General features: G+C 39.4%; 1 protein-coding gene across 1 annotated transcript; it reads right to left on the bottom strand.

Moving 5' to 3' along the window:
- Window positions 1-287: 287 nt before the first annotated feature.
- Window positions 288-23,008, bottom strand: LOC134397765 (uncharacterized). The gene is made up of 10 exons (XM_063124714.1): window positions 22,897-23,008; window positions 22,572-22,662; window positions 21,947-22,025; window positions 21,289-21,403; window positions 8,545-8,729; window positions 7,364-7,518; window positions 6,395-6,557; window positions 5,387-5,545; window positions 3,074-3,241; window positions 288-1,375 (listed from the first exon to the last, which is right to left on the bottom strand). The coding sequence occupies exons 1-10, from the start codon at window positions 22,913-22,915 to the stop codon at window positions 1,172-1,174; spliced, it is 1,338 nt and encodes a 445-aa protein (XP_062980784.1). The 5' UTR covers window positions 22,916-23,008; the 3' UTR covers window positions 288-1,171.
- Between the last annotated feature and the right edge of the window lie 94 nt (window positions 23,009-23,102).

Consider the following 23,102-nt stretch of genomic DNA (forward strand, 5'->3'; position numbering starts at 1 on the left):
GTTTAACAGTAATACTGAAAACAATAGATCAAAATCATACAGACAAAGTTAATAACCAGCTATGGAAATGAAACACTAAAACATATAGACAAAATTACATTAAAACCTAACCTGCCTATTGGCTAAAAGGGACTAACAATAAAAATTGTTTAAGACACAATCCTATGCATGATTAAACAGAAAAAAGTCCAGCTGGGATATCCTGGGGCTGGCTGGGACATCCTGGGATTGGTAGGACTTTCTTCTGTCTAAACGTGCACAAGATTGCACCCTTAAAAAAATAATACACATTTACAGTGCAATTCTATGCACATCTATTCAGAAGTAAGCCTCATTGCGTTCAATGGGGTTTACTCCCATGTAAGTTTATGGGATTGTAGCCTTAAAAGGACAAAACTTTCAGTAAGTCATTATTAATTTTTTAAATTTGTTCTAAGTCAGATTCCATTGGAGATTAAGTTACAATAACACACTTGTTAATTTGTATAGAGTAAAATGGACTATGTTTAAGTTTATATAACTACTTATCAGTCTTTTAATTAGGAAATCTTTCTCCTTATTTAGTATAGAGTAAATCCTGGTTCCCAGAATTATTAAAATGACTAAGATAGCAATCCTATGGTCTTTACACAGAGTTCCAGGGGTGACAGAGAGGTTCAGAACCCACCCCGGGTCTTAGGCAAAGCTCTAACATCCGAGCTCTCCTCCTGAATTCTTCCAGCCACTGCAGAGATCTCCATAGTGACTCCATGAAGTTGGAACTCCAACCTCATAGAGAGGTATAGGGTGTGGGAATGGGCATGGCTGCTGGGTGGCAAGTGGCTGAGAATCTGAGGAATCCTAAGCCCACACAGCCACAACCATGCCCCTCTCCCATACACAGGGGAGGTTAGACAAACTCCGAGGTTCATCTAACTGATTTCCCCTTTTTGGAGGATGGAGCAGCAAAATATGCCCCAACCTTTCATTCTGCCCAGCCAGGACTTTGAACAGGACAGAGCCTCTAAGATCAGAACAGCCTGTTGTTAAGGCTTCTCACCTTTAGGATTGTGCCTAGGTTGACAAAACTCTGACAATAATTCTTCAAGTTTCATTAAATCATAAAGATGCTGATCAAAGCTAATATCAACATTATTCTCATAAGGAAAATAAAGCCATTTACACTCTCAGATTAATATTTTCCCATGTTGACTACAATATCTGTCACTGACTTGTTGAGTTTCTTCATAGAATTTGCCATTTTGGAGATTTCATCCCATTTTTCTGATTGAAGAGACTGATGCAATGTATGCCTTGTTTTTAATGCTGAAATGGCTTCATCCAGTTGCAGCATCTTATTAGACGCCTGTAGGAGATTGCTTTCTTTCCCATCAAGCTAATTAAAAAAAAAGTCAAAACTAAGATGATGTTTCCTGAGAAAGCTATTTTTAAAAAATGTGATTAAGACCTGTCTCTTCACTTTAACAAATAAGCAGCTGTGATCTAGACCTTAGTGATAGAGCACCTGCCTTGCAGGTTCAATCCTTGGCTTCTCCAGGTAGGGCTGGAAAAAAATCCTGTCTAAATTCTGGAGAGCCATTGCTGTCAGTCAGTGTTGGCAGTGCTGGGACAGATGGACCAAGGGTCTGACTCAGTATAAGGCAGATTCCTATGTTCCTTTCCCCCTGCATTAAACCCCCCTTCCTTAAGCCCCTATATGTCTTTTACTCCCCCTTCCTTTGTTGTTTCCCATATCAAAGTATAGATTGTAAGCCCCTTGGGGCAAGGACCTTCTCTTGTAGCTTTTAAAATGCCATGCACAATGGGTGGTCCTATATGAATAAAATGATGAAAACAATGGTGATGTCTTGTCAATGAAGTAAGCCCCCCAAACTATCTATAAATAATGTGTATGCTTGAAAATAATCTCTTCATGTGGGAGCTTTCTTGCAGCTGGGGGCCAAAATGTTTTCATGTTCTCCATGCACCAGTGATGTCCAGGCTGGACTACTATAATGTACTGTATGTGGGTCTGCCTTTGAATATGGTTCAGAAACTTCAGCTGGTGCAGAATGCGGCTGCCCGAGTGTTGGTGGGGGTGAGGCAATTCAATCATATTATGCCGATACTGTGCCAGCTGCACTGGTTACCGGTGCGTTTCTGAGCCCAGTTTGAAGTACTGGTTTTGACCTCTAGAGACTTAAACAACTTGGGACCAAGTTACTTGAAGGACCACTGTGATGCCACCACCGAACACACAAGGCTTTGACGTGCACACCTCCCTCAGGCTAAGCACCACCATGTGGTTTTATGGTAGCAAAATAAAGAAAATGTTTATTGTTGTTTACATTTCTTAGTTCTTTCAAATTCTATTCAAATCCTGCCTATTCTAAAGAATATTGGTAGTAACAAATCTAATAACAATCCTTAATCCTTATGATCTTATTTTCACTCACTCCTCACACAACTCCTGACAAGAACACACACAGCTAAACACATCTACCCTCCAAAACCCAACCACCAACCGAATAACCAGAACCACTCAGCTCCCCCATATATATACTTCTCCCCCTTTCCACAGCATTACCAGCCACACCCACTCAGTCCAACATTCCGTACTCTCATACGTACTCTATCCCTAAAGTCACCTTCACCCATATCAGCCTGCCTGCACTTGAAGATCAGCCGAAGAGCCCTCCCCACCCCCCCCACCCCGGCAACTCATTTGCCCACCTGTGAGAGCTGTTAGGTAGGCGATCACATGAGAAAGGTGGTCTCACACCTCTGAAATAAGTTGCCATAAGGGGTCCACTACAACCCATCATTGTAAGCTTTTAAGAAGGCCCTGAAAACAAACTATTTTACTTTGGCCTTCTCCTGAAATGTTTGCTGTTTTTATTGTGTCTTGGCTGATTTTGCTGTGTTTATTGCTTTTTGAGACTGTATCTATTTTCATTATGTGTTTTATTATTGTATGCCTCCTTGGGAGGGCTTCTGCCCTGAAAAGAGGCCAAGAATTTTTTAAAATAAACAATACAATAAAAATGATACTTGCAGCTCCCTAACAATACATAGAATGGATAAAAGAGTTTACCTGTTTCTGTAGGTTAGATGCAAGATCAACCAGACGAGATTTGTCTCTTTTTAGCTCAAGATTGTGCTGTTCTTCTTTCTCTAGCATAGCTCTCATTTCAGTTACTCGACTGCTCATTGTTGCAACATTTAAGTCAAGAGATGTGTTTCCTTCTTCTAAAATTCTAATCTGTGAGAAACTACAAATAATAAATAAACCAGGGACAGAGATCATAAAAACTCAAAGCATCAATATAAAAATGCTTCAGAAGTGTTTGCACAGAACAATGAAAGTGAAAAAAAAGGTATGTTTACAGAGATTGGCTCAGTTCAGACAACACCTTTCTCAACTGTAGTTTTAGAACTCCATGGTGGATTTTTTACACCACCTTTGAGAAAGGTGTTGATTGGTGGGAAAACTCCACGCAACGGTGGATTCTTTTTGGAAAACACTCCACACAGAATATCCACGCTGTGCAGAGGAGAGTTCCTGCACAACTGTTGCACTGTGTGTTGTATACTGGGCTCTGTGGAGTTCTCCGTTGCGTTGAGTTGACTTTTCCCACTGGGTACAGAATTCCCTGGTAAGAGCAGCAAAAGGAGCGAGTGCTGCTCTAGAAGAGCCGCTGGGATTGGGTTTTTTTTGCTGCGATGGCTGATATGATACCATTGGGAGGACCGGGGGAAGAGAGAGGGCGGAGGAACTGTCAATCAAATATCGCAATGGATTTTACTCAACTCCACGGTAGCCCACAATCTCACAATGGTGAAGTTAGAACATGTTGTGTGGGGAGTACTTCCTAAAAACTCAACCACTGAGTGGAGTTTTCACACTGCATTGACTAACTTGTAGTCTGAACTGAGCCAATGTGTGTGGTGCTTCTTGGTCCAGGCTAAATCCATTAGCCTATGGAGTTATATGTATTTTCACTGCAACAGAAATCTGGGAAATAGGATACTGGGCCAAAAGGATCCTAGATGTCCCCAAACATTTTGTAAAAGCTGTGTGTGCCAACTCCCTACCCTCCCTGAGGCCATGCCTTCAGTAGGATTGCCTGCTGCTCATCAATTCCATGTAAGGCCCTGCCTCCCCACATCAGTTTCATGGCACTCTGAAGAGCAAAGTAAACATGGACTCAGTGGCAGGAACTATAGACCATCAGAGAATCAATGAAGTATGTGGTGTTGGATGTGAATCCCAAACACTGGAGCAGATCTAGGCATTTCTAACCTTGTGTGTCTCTTGTAACATTAATGCACCAGAGAATGAGCATGAAATAAAGGCTTAAACTTCTCCTGCACCCATCTATTATTCCTGGAAGTGCTACATAGTGCTTTTAAAGATTTTTTCTGAAATTGGAAGTGAACCAGGTAACAAAAGAAGCAGCCTCAAGCATTTCCCATTATCTCTGTAAATGTGGGATTAGGACCATAAATTGGCTGAGATAATGGGAGTTTCCAGACAACACCATCCATTTGTAACCCATGTTTTCCCACCACTTCTTCCATTTTTTTTTCTTACCTTCAGGAGGCGCCGGAAACAACACAATGTTGGTGCCTGCCTGACCTCCAGGGACAGGAAGGTCCACAGAAATGGGGCCACCACACTGAAGGCTCTCCTCCTGGTGGACTCCAATTGGGCCATAGGTACATGTGGAACCACCATGAACATGCCCTCTGATGACCTCAGTGACCAGGAAGGTTGGTAAAGAAGGTGCTCTCTCAGCTGTTTAAGGCTTTGTACACTAGTACCAGAATTTTAAACCTGACCCGGTAGCAAATAGGCAGCCACTGCAGTTCCCTCAGCAAAGGAGTTACATGCTGAAAAGGGCCAGCTCCCAACAACAGCTTAGCTGCTACGTTCTGCACTAGCTCCAGCTTCTGGAACAGCCTTAAGGGAAGCCCCACATAGAGCACATTACAGTAATTGAGTCTTGAGTTTACTAACACCTGTACCATTGTGGCCAAGCTATCCCTGTCCAGAAGAGGCATAGTTGGCAAATCAACCGAAACTGGTAAAAGGCACTCCAAGCCACCATGGCCATTTGGGCTTCCAGAAACAATAATGGATCTAGGAGTATCCACAAACTATGAACCTGATCTTTCAGAGGGAGTGCAACTTCATCCAGAACAGGCAATGAATAAATGAAATAGTACACAACTGTGAGTGAAAGCACATACTCATGGTCCATACAGTTTGACTCAAAGGGTCAAGTGGAATCCTTTGCTTTCTCTCTGAACCTCTTGATGTGTGATGCTTTTAAGAGAGGACTTCTACTGATCATTTTCAGGACAGTAAGAAACTAATGATTAGTAGAATCCTTAGTCATACAACCTTATTAACAAGTTCTTGGAGGGTATTCTTTTCCTGCTCCAGGAGTTCTTGGTGCCTCTTGATCTCTCGTTGCAAATGTACTTCATGGTCTTTCACTGTTAGAAACTGAGAAATGCTAGCAGAGTGGGATGTGTAACTCTCCTCCTTGAGTGCTCTCTCCTGTAATAAGTTATATAAGCAAAGGTGGGCTAAGCATTAAATTACAGTATAGATCTTGAAAGCACAGCAGGCAATCAATGGCATTTAGAGCAATAACATGAAAATAATTCACCTGTGTAGCTAGCATATTTCTAAACCTGACAACACAGTATGTTTTCACTTCCTATAGTTCCTACCTATAGTCTGACCTCCTAGTTCATCTTCTTATTGAAAACCCCCTGAAGCATGCATCCACTGCTCAGGACATGATTCAGAGGCACTTGCTTCAGTGTCTAACCAGAAGTACGTGGAATTGCTAGAGAAAGGTAGAAGCAACAACCGAACAAAAGAACTCCAAATGAGGGTTCTTTGGACAGCGTTGGCCAGAGTGGATCTGCATCCAATTCTATCTACTGTGAAGTTAGATTAAGGACCAGTCTGGAATCTGCTCAGGTGATCTCATACACTCTTTTCCTTGCTTCTTGGTGTTCGAATTGTGCAAACCTAATGCTTTCATTCATCAGTTATAGATATTATTTTTTCTCTTTTTTGCCAGAGAGTATTATTTAAGCACATATCTGATTTGCATGACATCATTGTATTTTTTAAATAGTAATATTTTCACCCCTTGAGAGCAAGAGGAAGAATTAACATTGAATTAGCCTATTTCTATAAGTGGCCTTCAGTAGTTAACTGATGCCTTATTGGTCAAATTGTTACCTGGCTATAAAAAATGAATTGTAGAAAATGGAACTATCAGGAACTATCAGGTGTTATATTTCAACATCAGCTGTTGAAATATAACACCTCTTCTATGTACAACGAAATGCAAATTTTTATATTAGTTGATCAAATTGCTCCATTCCTTACAATGTCTGTTTGCTTGATAAGTTCCATGAGTCTGGGTCGCAGCATAGCATTCTCCTTGGTCAAAGCCGCATAATCATCCATCATTTTACTTCTTAAGAAACGATCCTGTTCTGCTAGTAGTTCTCTCTCACGTATTTGTTGATGAAGGAAAGACATCTCACTCCTTAATCAAAAAATGAATGCACATTTATATACATGTTTATATCCTGCTGTTTGATCCAATGACTCCCCAAGGCAGCTTTACAATGATTAAAAAACACAATAAAATTATAAAATAAGTAGAAAACAAGGAACTACAGTAAAAAAAAACCTTAAAAAACTGAATCAAAGCAGCAGATCATCATACAAATTCAGCAGCTACAATAGAATAGAGAGCCCCCAAAGCCCTTGAAACAATAATGCCTTTGACAGTCATCCATTAGGGAAGGTGCAAGATGCATTTCCCTCAGAAGGGAGTTCAGTAATTTTGCTGCTATAGTTGAAAAAGAAACAACTTAATGTGCAGATAAGTTGCATATGGGAGAAACCTAATAGGAGGCACCATTAATCAACACTTCCCAAACACGTAAGTGAAGCCCAGAGTCTGCTTGGGGGGAAAGTCACCCAAACTCCAGGCTACACAAATGAAGCTCTGCAAAGGCACAGCACTCTCTTTTCTGCAGCAGAGGCTGTATTAATGAATCATAGCACCACTCTCAAACTGTAAGGCAGGACCTTCCTATAGGGGCCAAGCACTTCCCCAGCTCTATTTCAATGTGTTTTGTGACTGGGCTAGATGTTTCCAACCTCGTGTTTCCTTTGTAAGGCTAATACAAGAGCTCAAAGAGAATTATTTCAGGCTATAGTACACCACAAATTACTATGGTATATGTAGGCAGACGGACTTGTAACTTTTGTGGGCATTTGCAGGGTTGAACACAATACTACCTTAACTAGCCTTTGTTATCTCCTAGATTCATTGGTTAATACCGTAGTTCATGAGTAATTTGCTCTTGTATCGATGCTGTTTTCTTAAAGATCTTATGTTCCATTTCATGCATAGCAGACTGCACTTTCAAGAGCTTCTCTCTCTTTTCAGCAAGCTGCAACTCCACCGCCTTCTGCTGTTCTGACTGTTGCTTCACCTTGATTTAATTTTAACATGTGAAAGGAGATGAATATTCTAAAAAAGGGCGTTTTTATTTTATCTTTATATCCAAAATACAGTAAACCTAACACACATTTCATTGTCATTGAAGCACAGCTACATGAAAGATTAAAAGTGTGTTTACATTTGGGACTCAGTAATGGTTGCCATTTTATCTTTCCACAGACAGCAGCATGCAAATTACCTTTCCAGATCTGGTCCCCATCACACACACACACACACACACAAAGGGAATTAAATGAGAGAGAAAAACCCTGCTTTGATATTTTATTATATTAAGCACCATGTAAATATTATCAATCAATCTATCAATCACACACACACACACACCATCAAGATGGCTACACTCACCATTTCCCCCACATCAGGAAGACTTAACAGATCTCCACAGTTGTGATAGAATTATTTCCCAAGTCAGATGGGCTAACAATCCTTAGACTTTTGCCTTCCCTTGTAGGAAGTTGCTTAGTTTCCTTGCTTAAGACATTTGGATCAATTTTATTAAAGTATTATTTGAAAAATAGAGGCACCTTTGTGGCATGACATCTAAAGGCACTTCTGGAGTGCTTTCCTCTTGGCAATCTAGAATGATGTTGTCATCTATAGTGAGTGGGAAAGTTGTTACTGGGGAGAGGCCATGGCTCAGTGGTAGAATATAGGATTTCTGTACAGAAGATCCCAAGTTCAATCCTTGGCATCTCCTGCCTGAAACTCTGGAGAGCCACTGCCAGTAAGTGTCAAGAATACTGGGATAGATGGACCAATGCTCTGACCGCAGTCTTAAGCAGCTTCCTGTGTTCCTAAACTGGGTTATGCCTTTGGGCAGAGGACTAGATGATCCCTTTGTACTTCCATTTTATGTAGAGTCAATATGGATTAGCACATGAAGGACTCTGCCCTCCAGCCCTATGACTCTACACACTCTCTAATAAAAAAGTAAGAAATCAACCATACTTGTACTAGTAATATATTAACAAAGCAATTAATAAAGCAATCAATATACCTTTGTTTGTAATATAAGGATAGCCTGTTCTCTATTACTCAGGGTCATCTGTTGCTGTTCCAGTTCCTGCTTAGCATGCAATATCTCTTCTTCTTTTCCAGAGATTTGCCTGTCCTTTTGTTCCTTCTTTCTCTTCAGTTCTAGAATTTCTTTTACCAAAACCTGCTTCTCTTTTGAATGATGCTCTAAAGGAAACATTTTTATTAAAAAGTCCATTAATCCTTTAATCAAAATTAATTAAAACACCACTACCTCACTACCTTGCAATGAAACCAAAAGCATGTTTGTTTACTGCTTTCTTTTCTTTCTTTTTGATTGGAGTTAAATTTAGTGAAATTCAGAATGAAAAAACATTTAATTTCTTTGTCATATGCTATCTCTGTGTGTGCATGATCTGCATGAACTATTCATGATATTAGTGGCAAGTATCATACGTGATATTTCAAGTGCTCCTGAAGCGAACCATAAAAACATCTCTTCCATTCACAGCATGCAGACCTATATACTTTAATATAACGTCCACCATTTAATTTTTAAATATCATGTTACATTGATGTCCCCTTGTTTTATATCCTAACCTACAGGTGAGTGAACCATAGGTCAGTGAAAAATTCAAAAACAGATAAGAGGTAGGAATGTTCTTTCCAATCTCTTTCACAAACATTGGGAAATAAGTGCACATTCAAGAATGCCTCCTTCCCTATGGTCCTATCTCCCCACCCCTCTGTAGTCAGCTGAATAAGGCTTTCTGAGTCACAGTGGGTGTGGAAAAGGCCTTCTCTTTGGCAGTACCCAGAATGTGGAACTCCCTGCCACAACAGATTCATTTTGTCCCCTCTTTTATGTTTTTCCATCACTATTTAAATACTTTTTAAAAACTAAGGCAAGCATTTGGCTTGTCTCCTTCTTGATGTTTTTATACTCCACCCTCTATATTTCAGTGTGGCTTTTCTTCTGCCTTATTATTATTGTCTTGATATGATTTTATTGTAATTTTTGTATTCACCCAACCTGCTCACCTAACATTGTTGACCTAGGAGATATGACAGTAAGAATTACCAGACATGGAGAATAGAATACCACACTTTGCATTCAGGAAAAAGTGGAAAAGAAAAAAATATATATCTGAAACTGTCCTCAGATGAAAATAGTTTAAGGAAATGAGACATGATGAAGAAATGTATATGACATCAAAATAGTGTGACATTTAAAATCATATGAATTGATGTACTCAACCGGATAATACATATAAAGTGAAAAGGTCGAAAGAAGTGCCTTAGGCAACTCTGAAATAGAATAGCAGGCAGGAGATGCAGGAACCATTCAAATACTGATCAGAGATGATAGTGCATGAACACACACACAAACATACACACACACAGTTTTCTATGTATCTTACTGTACTTAGCTTTAGTACTGATTTTTTAAATGCTGTTAGTGTAGGATTCTAATTCCTTTGATGTGAAATTTTAGTTCATTTAACTCTTCTTTAATAAAACAAATAATTGATTTCAAGGACCTAGTCTGTTGTCTAACTCTTTTACCTTTTGGGGGGTGGTGGGGTGTATCAGGTTTTCATACACAGCCAGGGTTGAATGCTTAAAGATCCTCGTGTGTGTGTTTGGTTTGCATGTATGTAAGATACCCACATCCACATGTAAATTATAGCATACATCTTAACACTATGGATGCAATCACACTATCGCCCATCTACCCAATTGGAGTATGATGAACATCGTTCTATTCCAGAAGCTGGATTCTGATCAAAAGAGGGAATGGTTCTCCATACTTTCTCTATAGCTCTGCATATCTTCAACAGCTACAATGGTTTATATATTTTCCATTTTTAGAGTTTTCTAGGCGACCTATCCATCAGCAATTAACCAAAGGCAGCTTTTTTTAAAAAAAATAAAACTGCCAATCTATATCAGTCACTATTTTTTTTAAAAAAAAAATGCATATCCAAAATTCCAAGAAAAAGAAATTTAAAAACCAAGGACAAAATAAAGCAATAAAGCTGCAGCAGCAGCAGCCAACTTCAAAAGCTTAATGGAACAAAAAGCTCAGTAATGCTGAAGCCCAGTTGTGGGACATGGGGTTTCTCTGCAGTTGCCGTGGTTGAGCCAGAAAGCTGGCTCATGTACAGAAGACACCTTAAACTTTATTCACTGTGGTTAAAGCCGTGGTTTAAGGTGTCTTCTGAACACAGCTCAGCTTTCTGGCTTAACCACTGTGGTTAAAGCCGTGGTTTAAGGTGTCTTCTGAAAGGGGCCAGTCTCTCTCTCTCTCTCTCTCTCTCTCTCTCTCTCTCTCTCACACACACACACACACACACACACACACACACACACACACTGCTACTAAAATACAAATTCATTTTGTTTAGTATCACAGAAGTGACTGAGCTCAGCAGTACATGCCTTACATGCAGAAGGTCCCCCATTCAATCCCTGACATCTCCAATTAAAGGAACTTAGATAGAAGGGATAGGAAGGATCGCTGTCCAAGATCTTGTAGAGCTGCTGCTAGTCAAAAAGCCAATGGTCAAAATAGACCAGTGATCTAACTCAAAGTGAGGCAGATCTTCTGTCTGTTGTATTTTTGTTGATAGCAGACCTGTTAAATGCAAAGTCATGCCTGAAAGCCATCTCTTTCATGACTGCCTATGCCATGGATATGGGAAGAGGTAAAAATAACAAAGGGCACAATTCACAGAGACCTACCCACCAAAAGAAATTTTAGATAAGTTAAAGCCGGATGGATGGCCAACAAACAAAACCACACTTCCAGCTTCCTCCTGAAAGTTGCAGAAGCTACCTAAGTAATTCATTTTCACCCAGTTCCAACCTGATATACTGTGTTTCAAAAACTAATTAATATTTAAGTATTAAAAAGTTACTTGCAACACACACAAAAAAACCACTTCATTTGGGGATTTTGCCCCAATCGTAATTAAATAAAAGACTACAAAATGGAATTAAACAACGCAAAATTACACTAACGTTTCCTGAAGGCATCATTTGAAGTGGTAATACATAACTTCACCACATGGTGGTGGCATTTTATGTACTATGAAACCTGAACCTTACACTTAAAAACATTGCAACATTTATATCAATATTTACACTTGTTTTGAATTAAGCTTCTCACTTTTTTCACCTTCTGTGTGGTGATTCATCTAAGTCAAGTTCTTTTCTTTTTTTAAAGTTTTTATTATTAAACAATATACAACAAACACAAAAACAACAAGTAAAATCACTTAATACATAAACATAAAATTGCCCTAATATCGTATATTCAAATTTAACCTATTAAACATATTTATACTAAACATAACAGTGCTCCCCCCACCACGGGATCTCATTCCTGTTTCCAAAAACTCATAGTTTCATCTGTTGGTGGTTTCCCACTTTCTTTAAAGAACACAAACTCTAGGAACTTTTTCCATATACCCTCAAAATCGTTTGTTTTTACTATGCCTCTTTTCATTTTAATATTACATGTCAATTTATCATTTATAGCACTGTCCCACACTTCTTTATACCATTCTTCAATACAATAATCTCCTTGAATCTTCCAGTTCCTAGCTACAATCAACCTCGCAGCCGTCAGCAGGTTAGTTATCAGTTCTTTCGCTTCTTTATTACATTTAAGTTCTTCTTGCAGTGAGAGTAATGCAATCCTTGGTGTAACCTCTACTTTAAATCCCACAATCTGTTCAATCTCAAAGAACACCATCTTCCACAACTTTTGCACATGTTTACAATCCCACCACATATGTAAATACGTTCCTTTTTCACCACAACCCCTCCAACAATCTGCTGAAAGCTGCTTATTAATCTTATTTAATCTGACCGGAGTTAAGTACCACCTCCATACAAGTTTATAGTAATTCTCCTTTATACTTACTGAGATATTTCTCAACACTCTCTGTCTCCATAGTCCTTCCCATCTCTGCTGTCCTATTTGTATCTTCAAATCGGTCTCCCAAACCACTTTCCCGACACTATCCAACACTCCTTTCTCAGCTAATATATTATATAGTTGACTCATTAACCCTTTTGTCCCTATATTTTGTCCCTTGTCCATCTCTTTTTTCTCGATTAATTCCTCAAATTTCGTCCTCTCTCCACACTCGCCATTTTCTCTTACCCAATTTTTAGTCCATTGTTCCAACTGCCCATAGTTTAATTACGTTAATTTCAAATCTTTTAAAACTTCTTCCAACCGCTCTCTTGTATTCATCCCCCTTAACCATTCTCTTAACTTCATTTTATTTTTTCTTTTAAAACTTTACTTAGTCTATTCTTTAAATTTTCAGGAAAATTCTTTAGCATTATCACCGGTGTTAAGGAGGAATTACTTGAAAGCATCTCCTTTTTATATTTATTCCAAAGTTCCCAATGGAACTTCAAAAAGTGATTATCTAAATCATTAAGCCATTTACCCTTTCCTTTTTCCTTAAAAAATACATTCTGCAATTTTAACTCAATATTACCTAATGTATTTTCCTCCATCCATTCTAAGTCCCCTACCCCTAAAATTGCTTCGACAATATGTCTTAACCTGTTTGCTATATAATAGTACTCAAGGTTTGGGAGACCCAATCCACCCTTCTTTTGGGTTAAATACCATTTACTTTTATTAATCCGTGATTTCTTCTCAGCATTACAGTAATTATTTATAAGATTCTGCCAACTTTTTAACTCTAAATCTGAAATTCTTATTGGTAGCATCCTAAAAAAAAAATTAATCTTAGGTAAAATTTTCATCTTTATTAAAGCTATTCTTCCAAACCAAGAAAGATTCAGTTTCTTATACTTCTTTAACTTTTCTACTATCTCTTTTTTCAATCCATTTAAATTCTCACTTTCCAAATCTTCTAAATTTTTAGTAACCTTAATACCCAAATATTTAATTTTCTCTTTACTTTTCAGAACTGAAGTCTTCTCTTCCCATTCCTTTTCTTCCTTTTTGGTATAATTAAACAACATCAATTCCGATTTTGCCCAATTTATTCTTAACCCCATAACTTCTTCAAATTCTTTCAACTGCTGTTTAATTCTTTCCATTTTACCTATAGGATCTCTAATAGTCATCAATGTGTCATCTGCAAACATATTCAACTTTATTTTATTACTGCTACCTATCCCCTCTATCTCCCCATCTTCTCTTATTGCATTTGCCAACAATTCCATCACCAATACAAACAGGACTGGCAAGAGTGGGCATCCTTGTCTTGTCCCTCTGGCTAGTCGTATCTTATCCGTTATTCCATCATTTACTTGATCTAAGTCAAGTTCTACAGTTCTTCAGGATGGGCAGACAAGGCCCAATCATTTCAACAGGCTTGGATAAACAAGGGTGTTATGTAGCCAGAACCGTGACAGCTTGAGGTTGACTTCCACAAACCCAGTTGGTTGTTTACCCATAACAGACCATCCAGGGTGAGTCTATTAAAAGTCAGTTCTCTGTAGAAATCCTCCATGCAACCAACTTCCTGAAGAAAGCTTAGCATGACCTAGGCTATTAGCACAATGGCTGGCATCTCTCTCAACACAATGCTGGAAAATGTGCAATTGCAATCACAGAAATGGCCGGTCTCTTCACAGGTATACTGCAGATTATACTAACCTGGCCCAATGTACCTGTGTGTAATTGTATGGAGAAATTTGAAGCATAAACTAGCTCTGAGGCTACCATCTGAAAATAGAAGAGAGTTCATTGAAATCAGTGGACTTACTTATGTGGGATAGGGTTCTAAGGTAGTTTTTCACAAGTATTTCTACACCAAATATCCAGTTGTTGTTTAAAAAAATAGTTCATATTACTGTTCACAAGATAGGTGTGAAAGATGGAAATTGCAACAATAACAGGAAATGAATATGAACTCTTATAGCTGGGTGTTCTACAGTCTGAAAGTCTGGGATTTGAAGAATGGTACTTTTGAATCTATAGATGTGAGTCAGGGTAACATACCAGCCTATTTGGGAAGGCACATGTGGTCTTACCGCATACATTTTGAAGGAGACAGGTTACCTCTCATTTTATTACATCCTTACAAGAAATCAAACCTGGCAAAAGATTCTTTTTTCAGCGCTACAGTACCTAACATTTAAAAGTCTTCCAGACATGGGTAGAAAAACTAAACAGCGATCTGGCAAAAGTTGTTATCTAGAGCTTCTCTAAATGAGCAATTTATAGCACAGCTGTGATTGGCCACTCATGGAAGTTTGCGGGTCCATTTACACAACCTTGTCAACAGCCAGGATGTCTCCCGTGCTACCATCTGGAAATCGCACATTTGAAAAACACACACAGATAATATCTGGATTATCGTGGCATCTCTCCACCACTAGATGGTGCTGTTTCATTAAAATATAGGGTCATTCCAAGAAGCGAACAAATCACATCATTTGTGAAGGAGTGTGTCACATGGTAGGAATACTGCAAGGACGAAAGCCCTGGTAAAGTGCAGGATTTTTCCTGTGTATAGAGAACCTCCTACTGTTGATCTGGAAACAGTTGTCTTATGCGGCAATCCTAGGCTGAGGAAACCAACACTCCATGGGAGTCCCTGCCGCACATCAGTACCCCCATGACTATCCCAGTTATTTTTAGGCATGTAGGACTGACTTCCTGAGTGCACGCAAAGGGCACAGGTTGGTCGACCTATCCAGGAAAAGGGACAGTGTTGGGAAAAGTAGCTAGAAAATGCAGCCCAACTGTGCCCGTTCCTGGCCACTTACACATACCTTAGTTACATCCCTTTTGGATTACTGTAACAATGATTGGGTATGGACACTACAATAACCCGTGATGGTTTAAGTAAGTCACGATGGCTTATTTAACCCACCATGGATTATTATGTCATCCGGTGGTGTTTTTTTAAACCCATGATGGCTTATTTAGCCAAAATAACCCACTTTCATAACCCATGGTCTATAGAATGGGTTATTTAACCCATCAAGGGTTATCATGTCATGTGGCAGTCACCGTGGGTTATTTTGGTCGCCTATTTATGTTTTTAGATTGTTGGTTGTTTTTATGCTCTTCATGGTTTTAATTTTTGTGAACCGCCCAGAGAGCTTCGGATATTGGGCAGTATAAAAATATAATAAATAAAATAATAATAATAATAAGTCACTTGGCAACAGCGGTCAAAACTGCTTCCTTGTTATAACAGCTTCATTGTCTACCAATCTCTTTCCAAGCACAATTCGAAGTGCTGGTTATGACCTATGAGGCCCTATATGGCTTGGGACTGGGCTCCGTGAAAGATTGCCTTCTCCCATATGAACCTGCTTGGGATTTAAGATCCTTTTGATACTGCTGCTTTCAGAGGCACATTTTCTGGTGACACAAGAGAAGGGCCTCTTGGTGGCTGTTCCCAGGCTATGGAACTCCCTGCCAAGGGAGGCTAGATTGGCTACCTCTTTGCCATCTTTCTGCTGGCGGGCAAAGACACCTCTGTTCAAGCAGGCCTTCGGCTTGTTGGTTTGGGTGCTATTCAGCAATTTTTGGTGGGCTTTATATGTGTTTTAATATAGTTCTTAAACTATGATTCAAAAACATTTTCATGACTGCTAGATGCCTTGAGAGCCATTTTTGTGGTGGAAAGCTGGGGTAAAAATTGAATAAATAAATGGCCTCCCAGGTTTTAGCTACAGCCAGGTCTGATTCCATGTGTGCCTCGGATGAGGCCTTTGAGAAGTGCATGGCTACCAGAACCTCCACCATGGAGTAGCAAACAGGCCTTTCACAGCACATGTGGCAGATGCAATGCTAGTTTGACCAATGGGCCCATTCCCCTTCACTAGCACACTAGAATACTTGCAGTGGCAATACATGCAACCTCGCTATTAACACCTTTAACACCAAAAGCTGCCTCCACCCCAGCCTCTGTTGGAGCATCAGCAACCAGCTCAATAATTCCTCCCTCCACTTCTACCTTTCCCACTATTTGGGGAAATATTTGAATGTTTCTCAGTCTGAAGTTTAATGGCCAGAACTTCCTACCACCAGGTGCAGCCCTATTTCTTCCCTCGCCCTTTACTGGAGAAAGAACATTTGGCCACAGACCAGACAGGGGGTACTGAAGGAACCGAGAGGGAAACAGGTGTTTCTGGAGGGAAAGGAAACAGGAGTTCTCATATGATTTCTGTGGTTCACTTGTTTTCAGAAAAAGAATTGCTGTTACTGTTAAAAGATAAGAAGGTCTGCTCAACTTCTCAGAGTTTCTACAGGAGGGATGACTCCTCCACTTCTGAGGAAGCCAACAACAGAAGTGTAACTTTTTTTGCCTTGAAGTTGTTTCTCTTGCAATTGTTTGTATTTGTAAAAAATTGAAAGCATTTGAATGTTTTTCAGCACTGGGAAGAGTTGTGCACATGTTTCTTGTTACCCAGTTATTATTACAAATGAACTTATTTCTAAAAAGAAATTCTTGCAGCTGCAAGTTCTGTCATCAGGGTCCCTCCGAGGAGGGAGAAAAGAAAACTGGTGCCCCATCCTGGGGTTACTTCTGGGCTGCCTAAAGATACTTTTCTGTTTTGAAGGTGATCATTATCTTTCCCAGCTTCCCACAACAGCATCTACAAAGGCTCAGCACAGTACCTTACAAGGGCAGCAGACCAGGGGCAGATTTTAAGCTTTGTGCCAACCACGACGAAGTGGGAGGCTGCATTTCCCAGTGCACAAAATGCTAAAGCTCAAAAGGTTGCTTTGATGAAAAGAGATTTGGTTGAGAAGGTTTTCATAACCGTCAGGAAAGTTGCTTTTGGGTAGGGAGGACACTCTTCATGGCATAATAGAGATAGGACTGTTCTCCTGAAACTGCAGCCAAAGTCTGCCGCATGCCTGCCAAAGTCTATGCTCCCAGGGGACATCTTTGAACTGATGCAAGGCAGTGCAGCACCAAATCATAGTTTGACTTGAGCAAACAGTGGGGGAAGTAATTGCAAGATTGAAAAGCTGTCCTGTATTAATTTCTATTTCAAATTTCTGTCCTCCACTTCAACCCCACTACCCAACCTACTCTGCAAAGCAATAAAAATATTTGGAAGATTTGCATATTGAAAAATGCTTTTCTCACACTGATATTCACAGTGGCTAAGTGCAGCAAGGGGCTGGGAGAAAACCTTTTGTTTATAGCATAGTAGTTAAATAGGCTAAACGAGCAAAGTGAAGGCCCAGTGCATAAGGACAAGTGGACAGTGATCGAGTAGGTCCCATTTTCCCACAGCCACCAAAAGGAATGATAGATACCAACCAAGACAGAGGGGTTAGTATTAGGTTGCAAGCACATGCATACAGCACACAACCAAATCTACCCACTGCCTCACTACTCTCCCGCACCTTCCAGGTCCACAAAACAGGCCACTGTTCTCCAGGCGGGTTCATAGCAAAGCAAAGATGGGTGACTCCAAAGTAGCCCTATGTTCAGTCCTACAGAGCATAGCTGACACTGCCAAATGCCTTGAGGATATGTTCTCATACTGCCTTTTTTGGAGCACTGCTGAATCTGCAGTCACGTTTCAAAGAAGGGGATGTAAACTTCTCGTTGCACACGAAAGAAGGCTTCTCGCTGTCTGCAGATGCATTGCTGAAGCTACAGAAAGAGCAAGGACAATCATGGCCACCGATCACATGGGTGAGCAGCTGAACATGGAGATAGTGCCTCTCCAAAACAGAGAGGTTCAGGCTTGGGAGAATGCACACCTTAGGTGGACCTTCCATATGTCCAGGGTAACCTGTAATCAAGTAGCCAAAGAGATTGTTCTGGGGGCATGATGCAGTGATGTGGCATGAGGTTCTTGTCAGTAAAAAGCTGGTGTTGACCTTTCCACATAGCACCACCTTCAGAGTTGGCAAACTGACAGCTTGTGAAGTCTTCCAGGAGATGATGCTCATGCTGAATGAACTGTACACCTGACTTTTCTGACGTGACCAAGGTCAAAGATGAGAGAGGAGTCATCTAAGGTTTCTGAGAGATGCAGTTCCTTGGGGCTGAATTTCTCTTAAATCGAAATCCTGACTCCAAGGGCTTTGGCTCAAAGAAATGCAAACTTAAGTGCTTCTACAACACAATTATTTAGGATGTGGTTAGATACCAAAGGCTGGTTCATGGATATGTATATAGGCGAGCCTGGGAGAAGCCACAACACCACTGTGTTTTGGACTCTTCCTTAGCAGAAAAGCTCTCAGCTGGAACATTCTTCAGTGGCCCATATGGTCAACAAAGTTGCAGTATGCCCTCTCATTTTGGGTTACATTTTGCTAACCTGTCTTATGGTGCCCTGCTGATTAATCAGGAGCCCTGGAGAAAAACTTCTAGCATAGGAGAGGAAGGCTGCCAGTGGAGAGAGCCTTTGTGCATCTGAAAGTGATGTTTGCAGGTTGTTTGATGCATTAAATAAATAAATAAATAAATAAATATGGAGAAAGACCCTGTAACCAACATCATTGTAGTTAGTTCCTGGTACCAAGTCATGATCAAATGAATGGCAGATTGGGGGTGAGGGCATTTAAAAAAATTCATGTGATCACAGGGCTCAGATGCTGATGGGTATGCAGGGTTTTTTTCGAAACCAAAACTAAAATGAACAGCTTTTGACATTTGAGATTAAATTCCATGCAATACTTGCTGAACCACTTCTAAATAACTCCAACTGGTATGCTTTCCTGCAAGCTTTCAAACTCTGAGTGGCAAGATGGATGGGTGCCACAGGTTACATGCAGAAATCGGCTGTTTTCAGGGGATAATTGTATACACATTCATGTGTCTCCTCTCATCTGCAAAATTAGAGGTGTGCTCACTCCTTAGATTTCCTGAGAAATCCGTGTTGGTTTCTGCTGGCAGAGAAATTTCTCCTTTCACCCGGTTTTCCTTTGGTAGGAAGGGGTTAAAGATGTCGGGAGCTGAGGCTCTTGGTGGTTTGTCTTAGAAGGCAGGAGGGCCAGTTCCCTAGTTTCCAAGCACTGCTGAGAAAAGCTATGGACACACCCTGTTTCTGCAATAGCCCAATGTTATGTGAGAGTGACATGGTGAAGCCATGCCTGTTCTACACCACAAATATGTTTGGGGTGCCTGAAGGAAGAAGGGAGAATGAGCTGGAAAGAAACAGACCAGGAATGGAGGAAACAAATTGTGGCTTGTTTGGTCATCTGTAAGGCAATTCGTGGCTAAAGCAACAAATCACAGCTTAAACAATCCATAGCTTAGCCTTATGGCCGGTAGGTCTTATGTCTGAGGAAACATGTATTGAATTAAGCACTAATTTAAAAACATATCTACTTTCAATTAGATTTTTCATAGGTGACAAATTCTTTCTCCGCCCCGTAATCAAAGTTTAGAAGTTATTTTTTTTATTCACAGAATATTCACAAAAGAAACAGGAAGACAAGAACAAAAACAGAAATAAGATTGCATTAAAAAGCATGAAACAGATGCTTTATTTATTCTGTCTGATTTACAATTATATTAAAACTGCCCAATACTGTATTTCCTTTTTTCTCTCTCCCCCTCTATTTAAAACAGGATATTGGTTTCTAGGAAACCCATTAAATGGTTCCTGCTCTTCTAATTTAGTGCCAGTTTGAGGGCTCTTTTCCTTTCCCCAAAGAATAACAACATGTACCAGATTACAGCTTTCCAGAGGAGCCTTGTTTATCAAAATGTGAAAACTCTTCTTTAATGTCTACACTGATGCTAGTCCTAAGTGCTGACTTCATCATGTTATACAGACTACTGAGCCTGTCACAGTCTACAGAGGAAGGATGGCTATGACCCCTAACAACACTGACTTTTTAAACATTGTAATTATAAGAATTTACTAGAGGCTTGAGTGGTTCTGTTCATTTTAGATTTTGTTACTCACTTTCTCTACTTGCCTGTATTGCAAAGCAAAAAGGTGGTCAGGTCATATAATAGAATGACAGCATCTCACTTCTTCAACTGCAAAGGTGTTATTCAGTGATTTCAGTAGGAAAAGTACCTATAATTTTTATCAGGTTTCAGCACTCCCTCACTTAAATTGGCTAATTTTTTGGATTATTTAATTTCTATTCTAACAGCATATCTCCCCTTTAGCTGAAACAACACTCGCAAGGTGCAAAGTCTTATAGAGGGAACTGACTATATCTCCCCACCCAATGCAAACCCGACCTGACACTCTCATTCCATTGGACACTTCACTCACTCCCAGCTGACTCCATTAAGTAGTCCTAAAGCATATTGCAGTTTTTAACTACAGTATTTCATGGTGGAATAAATGTCAATTGCTTTGTCACAGTAAATAACTTCTGTATTTCTTCTAACCACACAATCTGATTTCCCACTTCCAAGACAAACCACAAACCATATATGAAACCCATGAATGGCAAAGCCTTGTACACACCAGCTAAGAAGTTTCTTTCATTCTAGTCATACTGAAGAGAACCAGGAAATTATGCTCACTCCAGTATTCCTTTCATTCTTAGTATTCCTTGTTATATGGAAAATGAATTTAGGATTACTCTGTTTACAAGTTCTATAACTTGGCCTTACTTTACCATTAGCTCTTCGTCCCACAATTGCTACCTCCCTATGTCAAGCTTCTTCAATTCTAATTCTGTTCTGAAATTAAAAGCCACTAGAAATTTCAACTTTTAAAATAAAAAATAAAAATTATGAGAGCTGTGCTGGGAAAAAAAGACACTATGGCATACATGCCAATCAAGGAATTATACTGAATGAGATGTTACCATCAGCCACTTTGATCTGGTTACTAAGTCGCTCTCTCTCTATCTTCAGCATATTCAAACCACTTTCCTTTCTCTTGAGCTCCAGTTGGAGGCCTTCAGCCTGCGACTGTAATTCCTGTAAGGAGAATAAAAATACTGTATAGTAAGTTTGACTCATTTTAATTATTAACAAGGATACATTTTGAGAAGACAGGAGAGTTCAGTATTTTAAGGAATCTGTTTTCAGTATGTTTTATAGTAAATTGGATTTTAGAGTTAGAACAGAAAAAGACCCTCTTATGTTATATACATTTACTTGTACATCTGCTGTTTTGTCCTTTGTTTTTTTCCACACCACAGTATTGTCCTTTTAGCTTTTGTGGTAGTTTGAATTTGGCCAGTTTTAAGATATTGAACTGCTGTTGGGAGCTACAGAAGTGTGGTTCTTGCTTTGGGACTGATAATGTGCCGCATTCTTACTTTCACATCCCTATGATGGCCCTGCTAAATTGTACATGTGTAAACAAACACCATGCCAGGTGGCTCCAATATATTATCCTCAATAAATGGTTCTTCATACTCATTTAAATGAAAATGAAGGCAGCAAGGATGGCATTTTGGGAATGCAAAGCATTGGCTATGCCATTATTTTTGCAAAGATAGATAAAGGAAAAATTACCTGCAGCTTTTGCAGCATGTGTTCTGTTTCAGATGCAATAAGAGGCTGAAGACTAGTGGCTTTTTTAGCCTGTTCACGAGTGATAACAAGTTAAGGCCAAAAGATTATTTAAAATTATTGCTAGTCATAGTCATCATGAGCAGTTTCCTTTTAATAAAATTAATATAGAAAACAGTCAAGCTGTTTTCACTCTGGATAGTTTCCAGTGGTGCCCAGTTCCGGCGCTATTGACACTGCGCTAGCATAAACCAACACTTGTGCAATGTAACTAGCACAATGGGGAAAGTGGTGATTTACCTTTACATTATATGTAAAAGATACATATAGTGGGAGCGCACCTTGGATTCTCCCCATAGCTTCCACAATAATAAAAGAATATCCAATATTCATTTCATTTATAATATTTCTAAAACGTTCAATAGCTGAAGTTTTCTGGGCAGTTTACAAAGGATAAAACCTTAAAAATACATTATAAAAATAATGTACATTCAAACATATAAACGGACAGCACACACAGAGACACACATATATCTAAAGGAATACTTTTCAAGCAATCTTTTCAATATCCCATTCCTATTATGTTTTAGTTGATGTAGTTAATTGTAGATGGTGCTGTGCAGGATATAGAAAATTGGCTTCCAGTTCAAGGAAGTACACTTGCTGTTGGAGGTTCTTGATGTACTCAAATTCTATGCTTGAAGACATGTTCGCCATTTCTAAAATCAAACAAAATAATCTTCCATAAAAGGAACTTTTAATTATCAAGCAGAATAAATGGTTTATTATGGATTTCGTTTAAAATCTAGGTTTTATACTATCATATTTAGTATTCTGCAGCTACCTTCACAAATAAAAGCCAGCTTGAATGCTCATAAATTGACTAACAGTTTTAAACTTCATTGTATTCATCCCCCCCAACTATTATTTAATGAATGGGGAAGTTCTAATACCTAAGAGAACTTTGTGCATATCAGAGTTCTCCTTGTCTCAAGGAATCAATAGATCCTCTTTTCCAATTCCTTCATATCATACAACTGCAGTTCAGTTTATCAAGATTTGGAGTCAGAATCTTACTGCTCAGGGACAGCATATACTGCATGTAAAGGATGCAATTCATATCTGTCAGAGTACCTACAGAGATCACAGTGATTGTACT

This window comes from Elgaria multicarinata, chromosome 4 (assembly GCF_023053635.1).
Source record: "Elgaria multicarinata webbii isolate HBS135686 ecotype San Diego chromosome 4, rElgMul1.1.pri, whole genome shotgun sequence".
NCBI lineage: Eukaryota > Metazoa > Chordata > Lepidosauria > Squamata > Anguidae > Elgaria > Elgaria multicarinata.

Bases quoted from the DNA above. Each gene is read 5' to 3' on its own strand.
- LOC134397765 (XM_063124714.1), bottom strand. The intron at 22,026-22,571 runs ATATCCTGCACA...ACTTGTTATCAC, and splicing joins GAACTGGAAGCCAATTTTCT to TCGTGAACAGGCTAAAAAAG. The intron at 1,376-3,073 runs GTAAACTCTTTT...TTTTTTAATTAG, and splicing joins CATCTAACCTACAGAAACAG to CTTGATGGGAAAGAAAGCAA.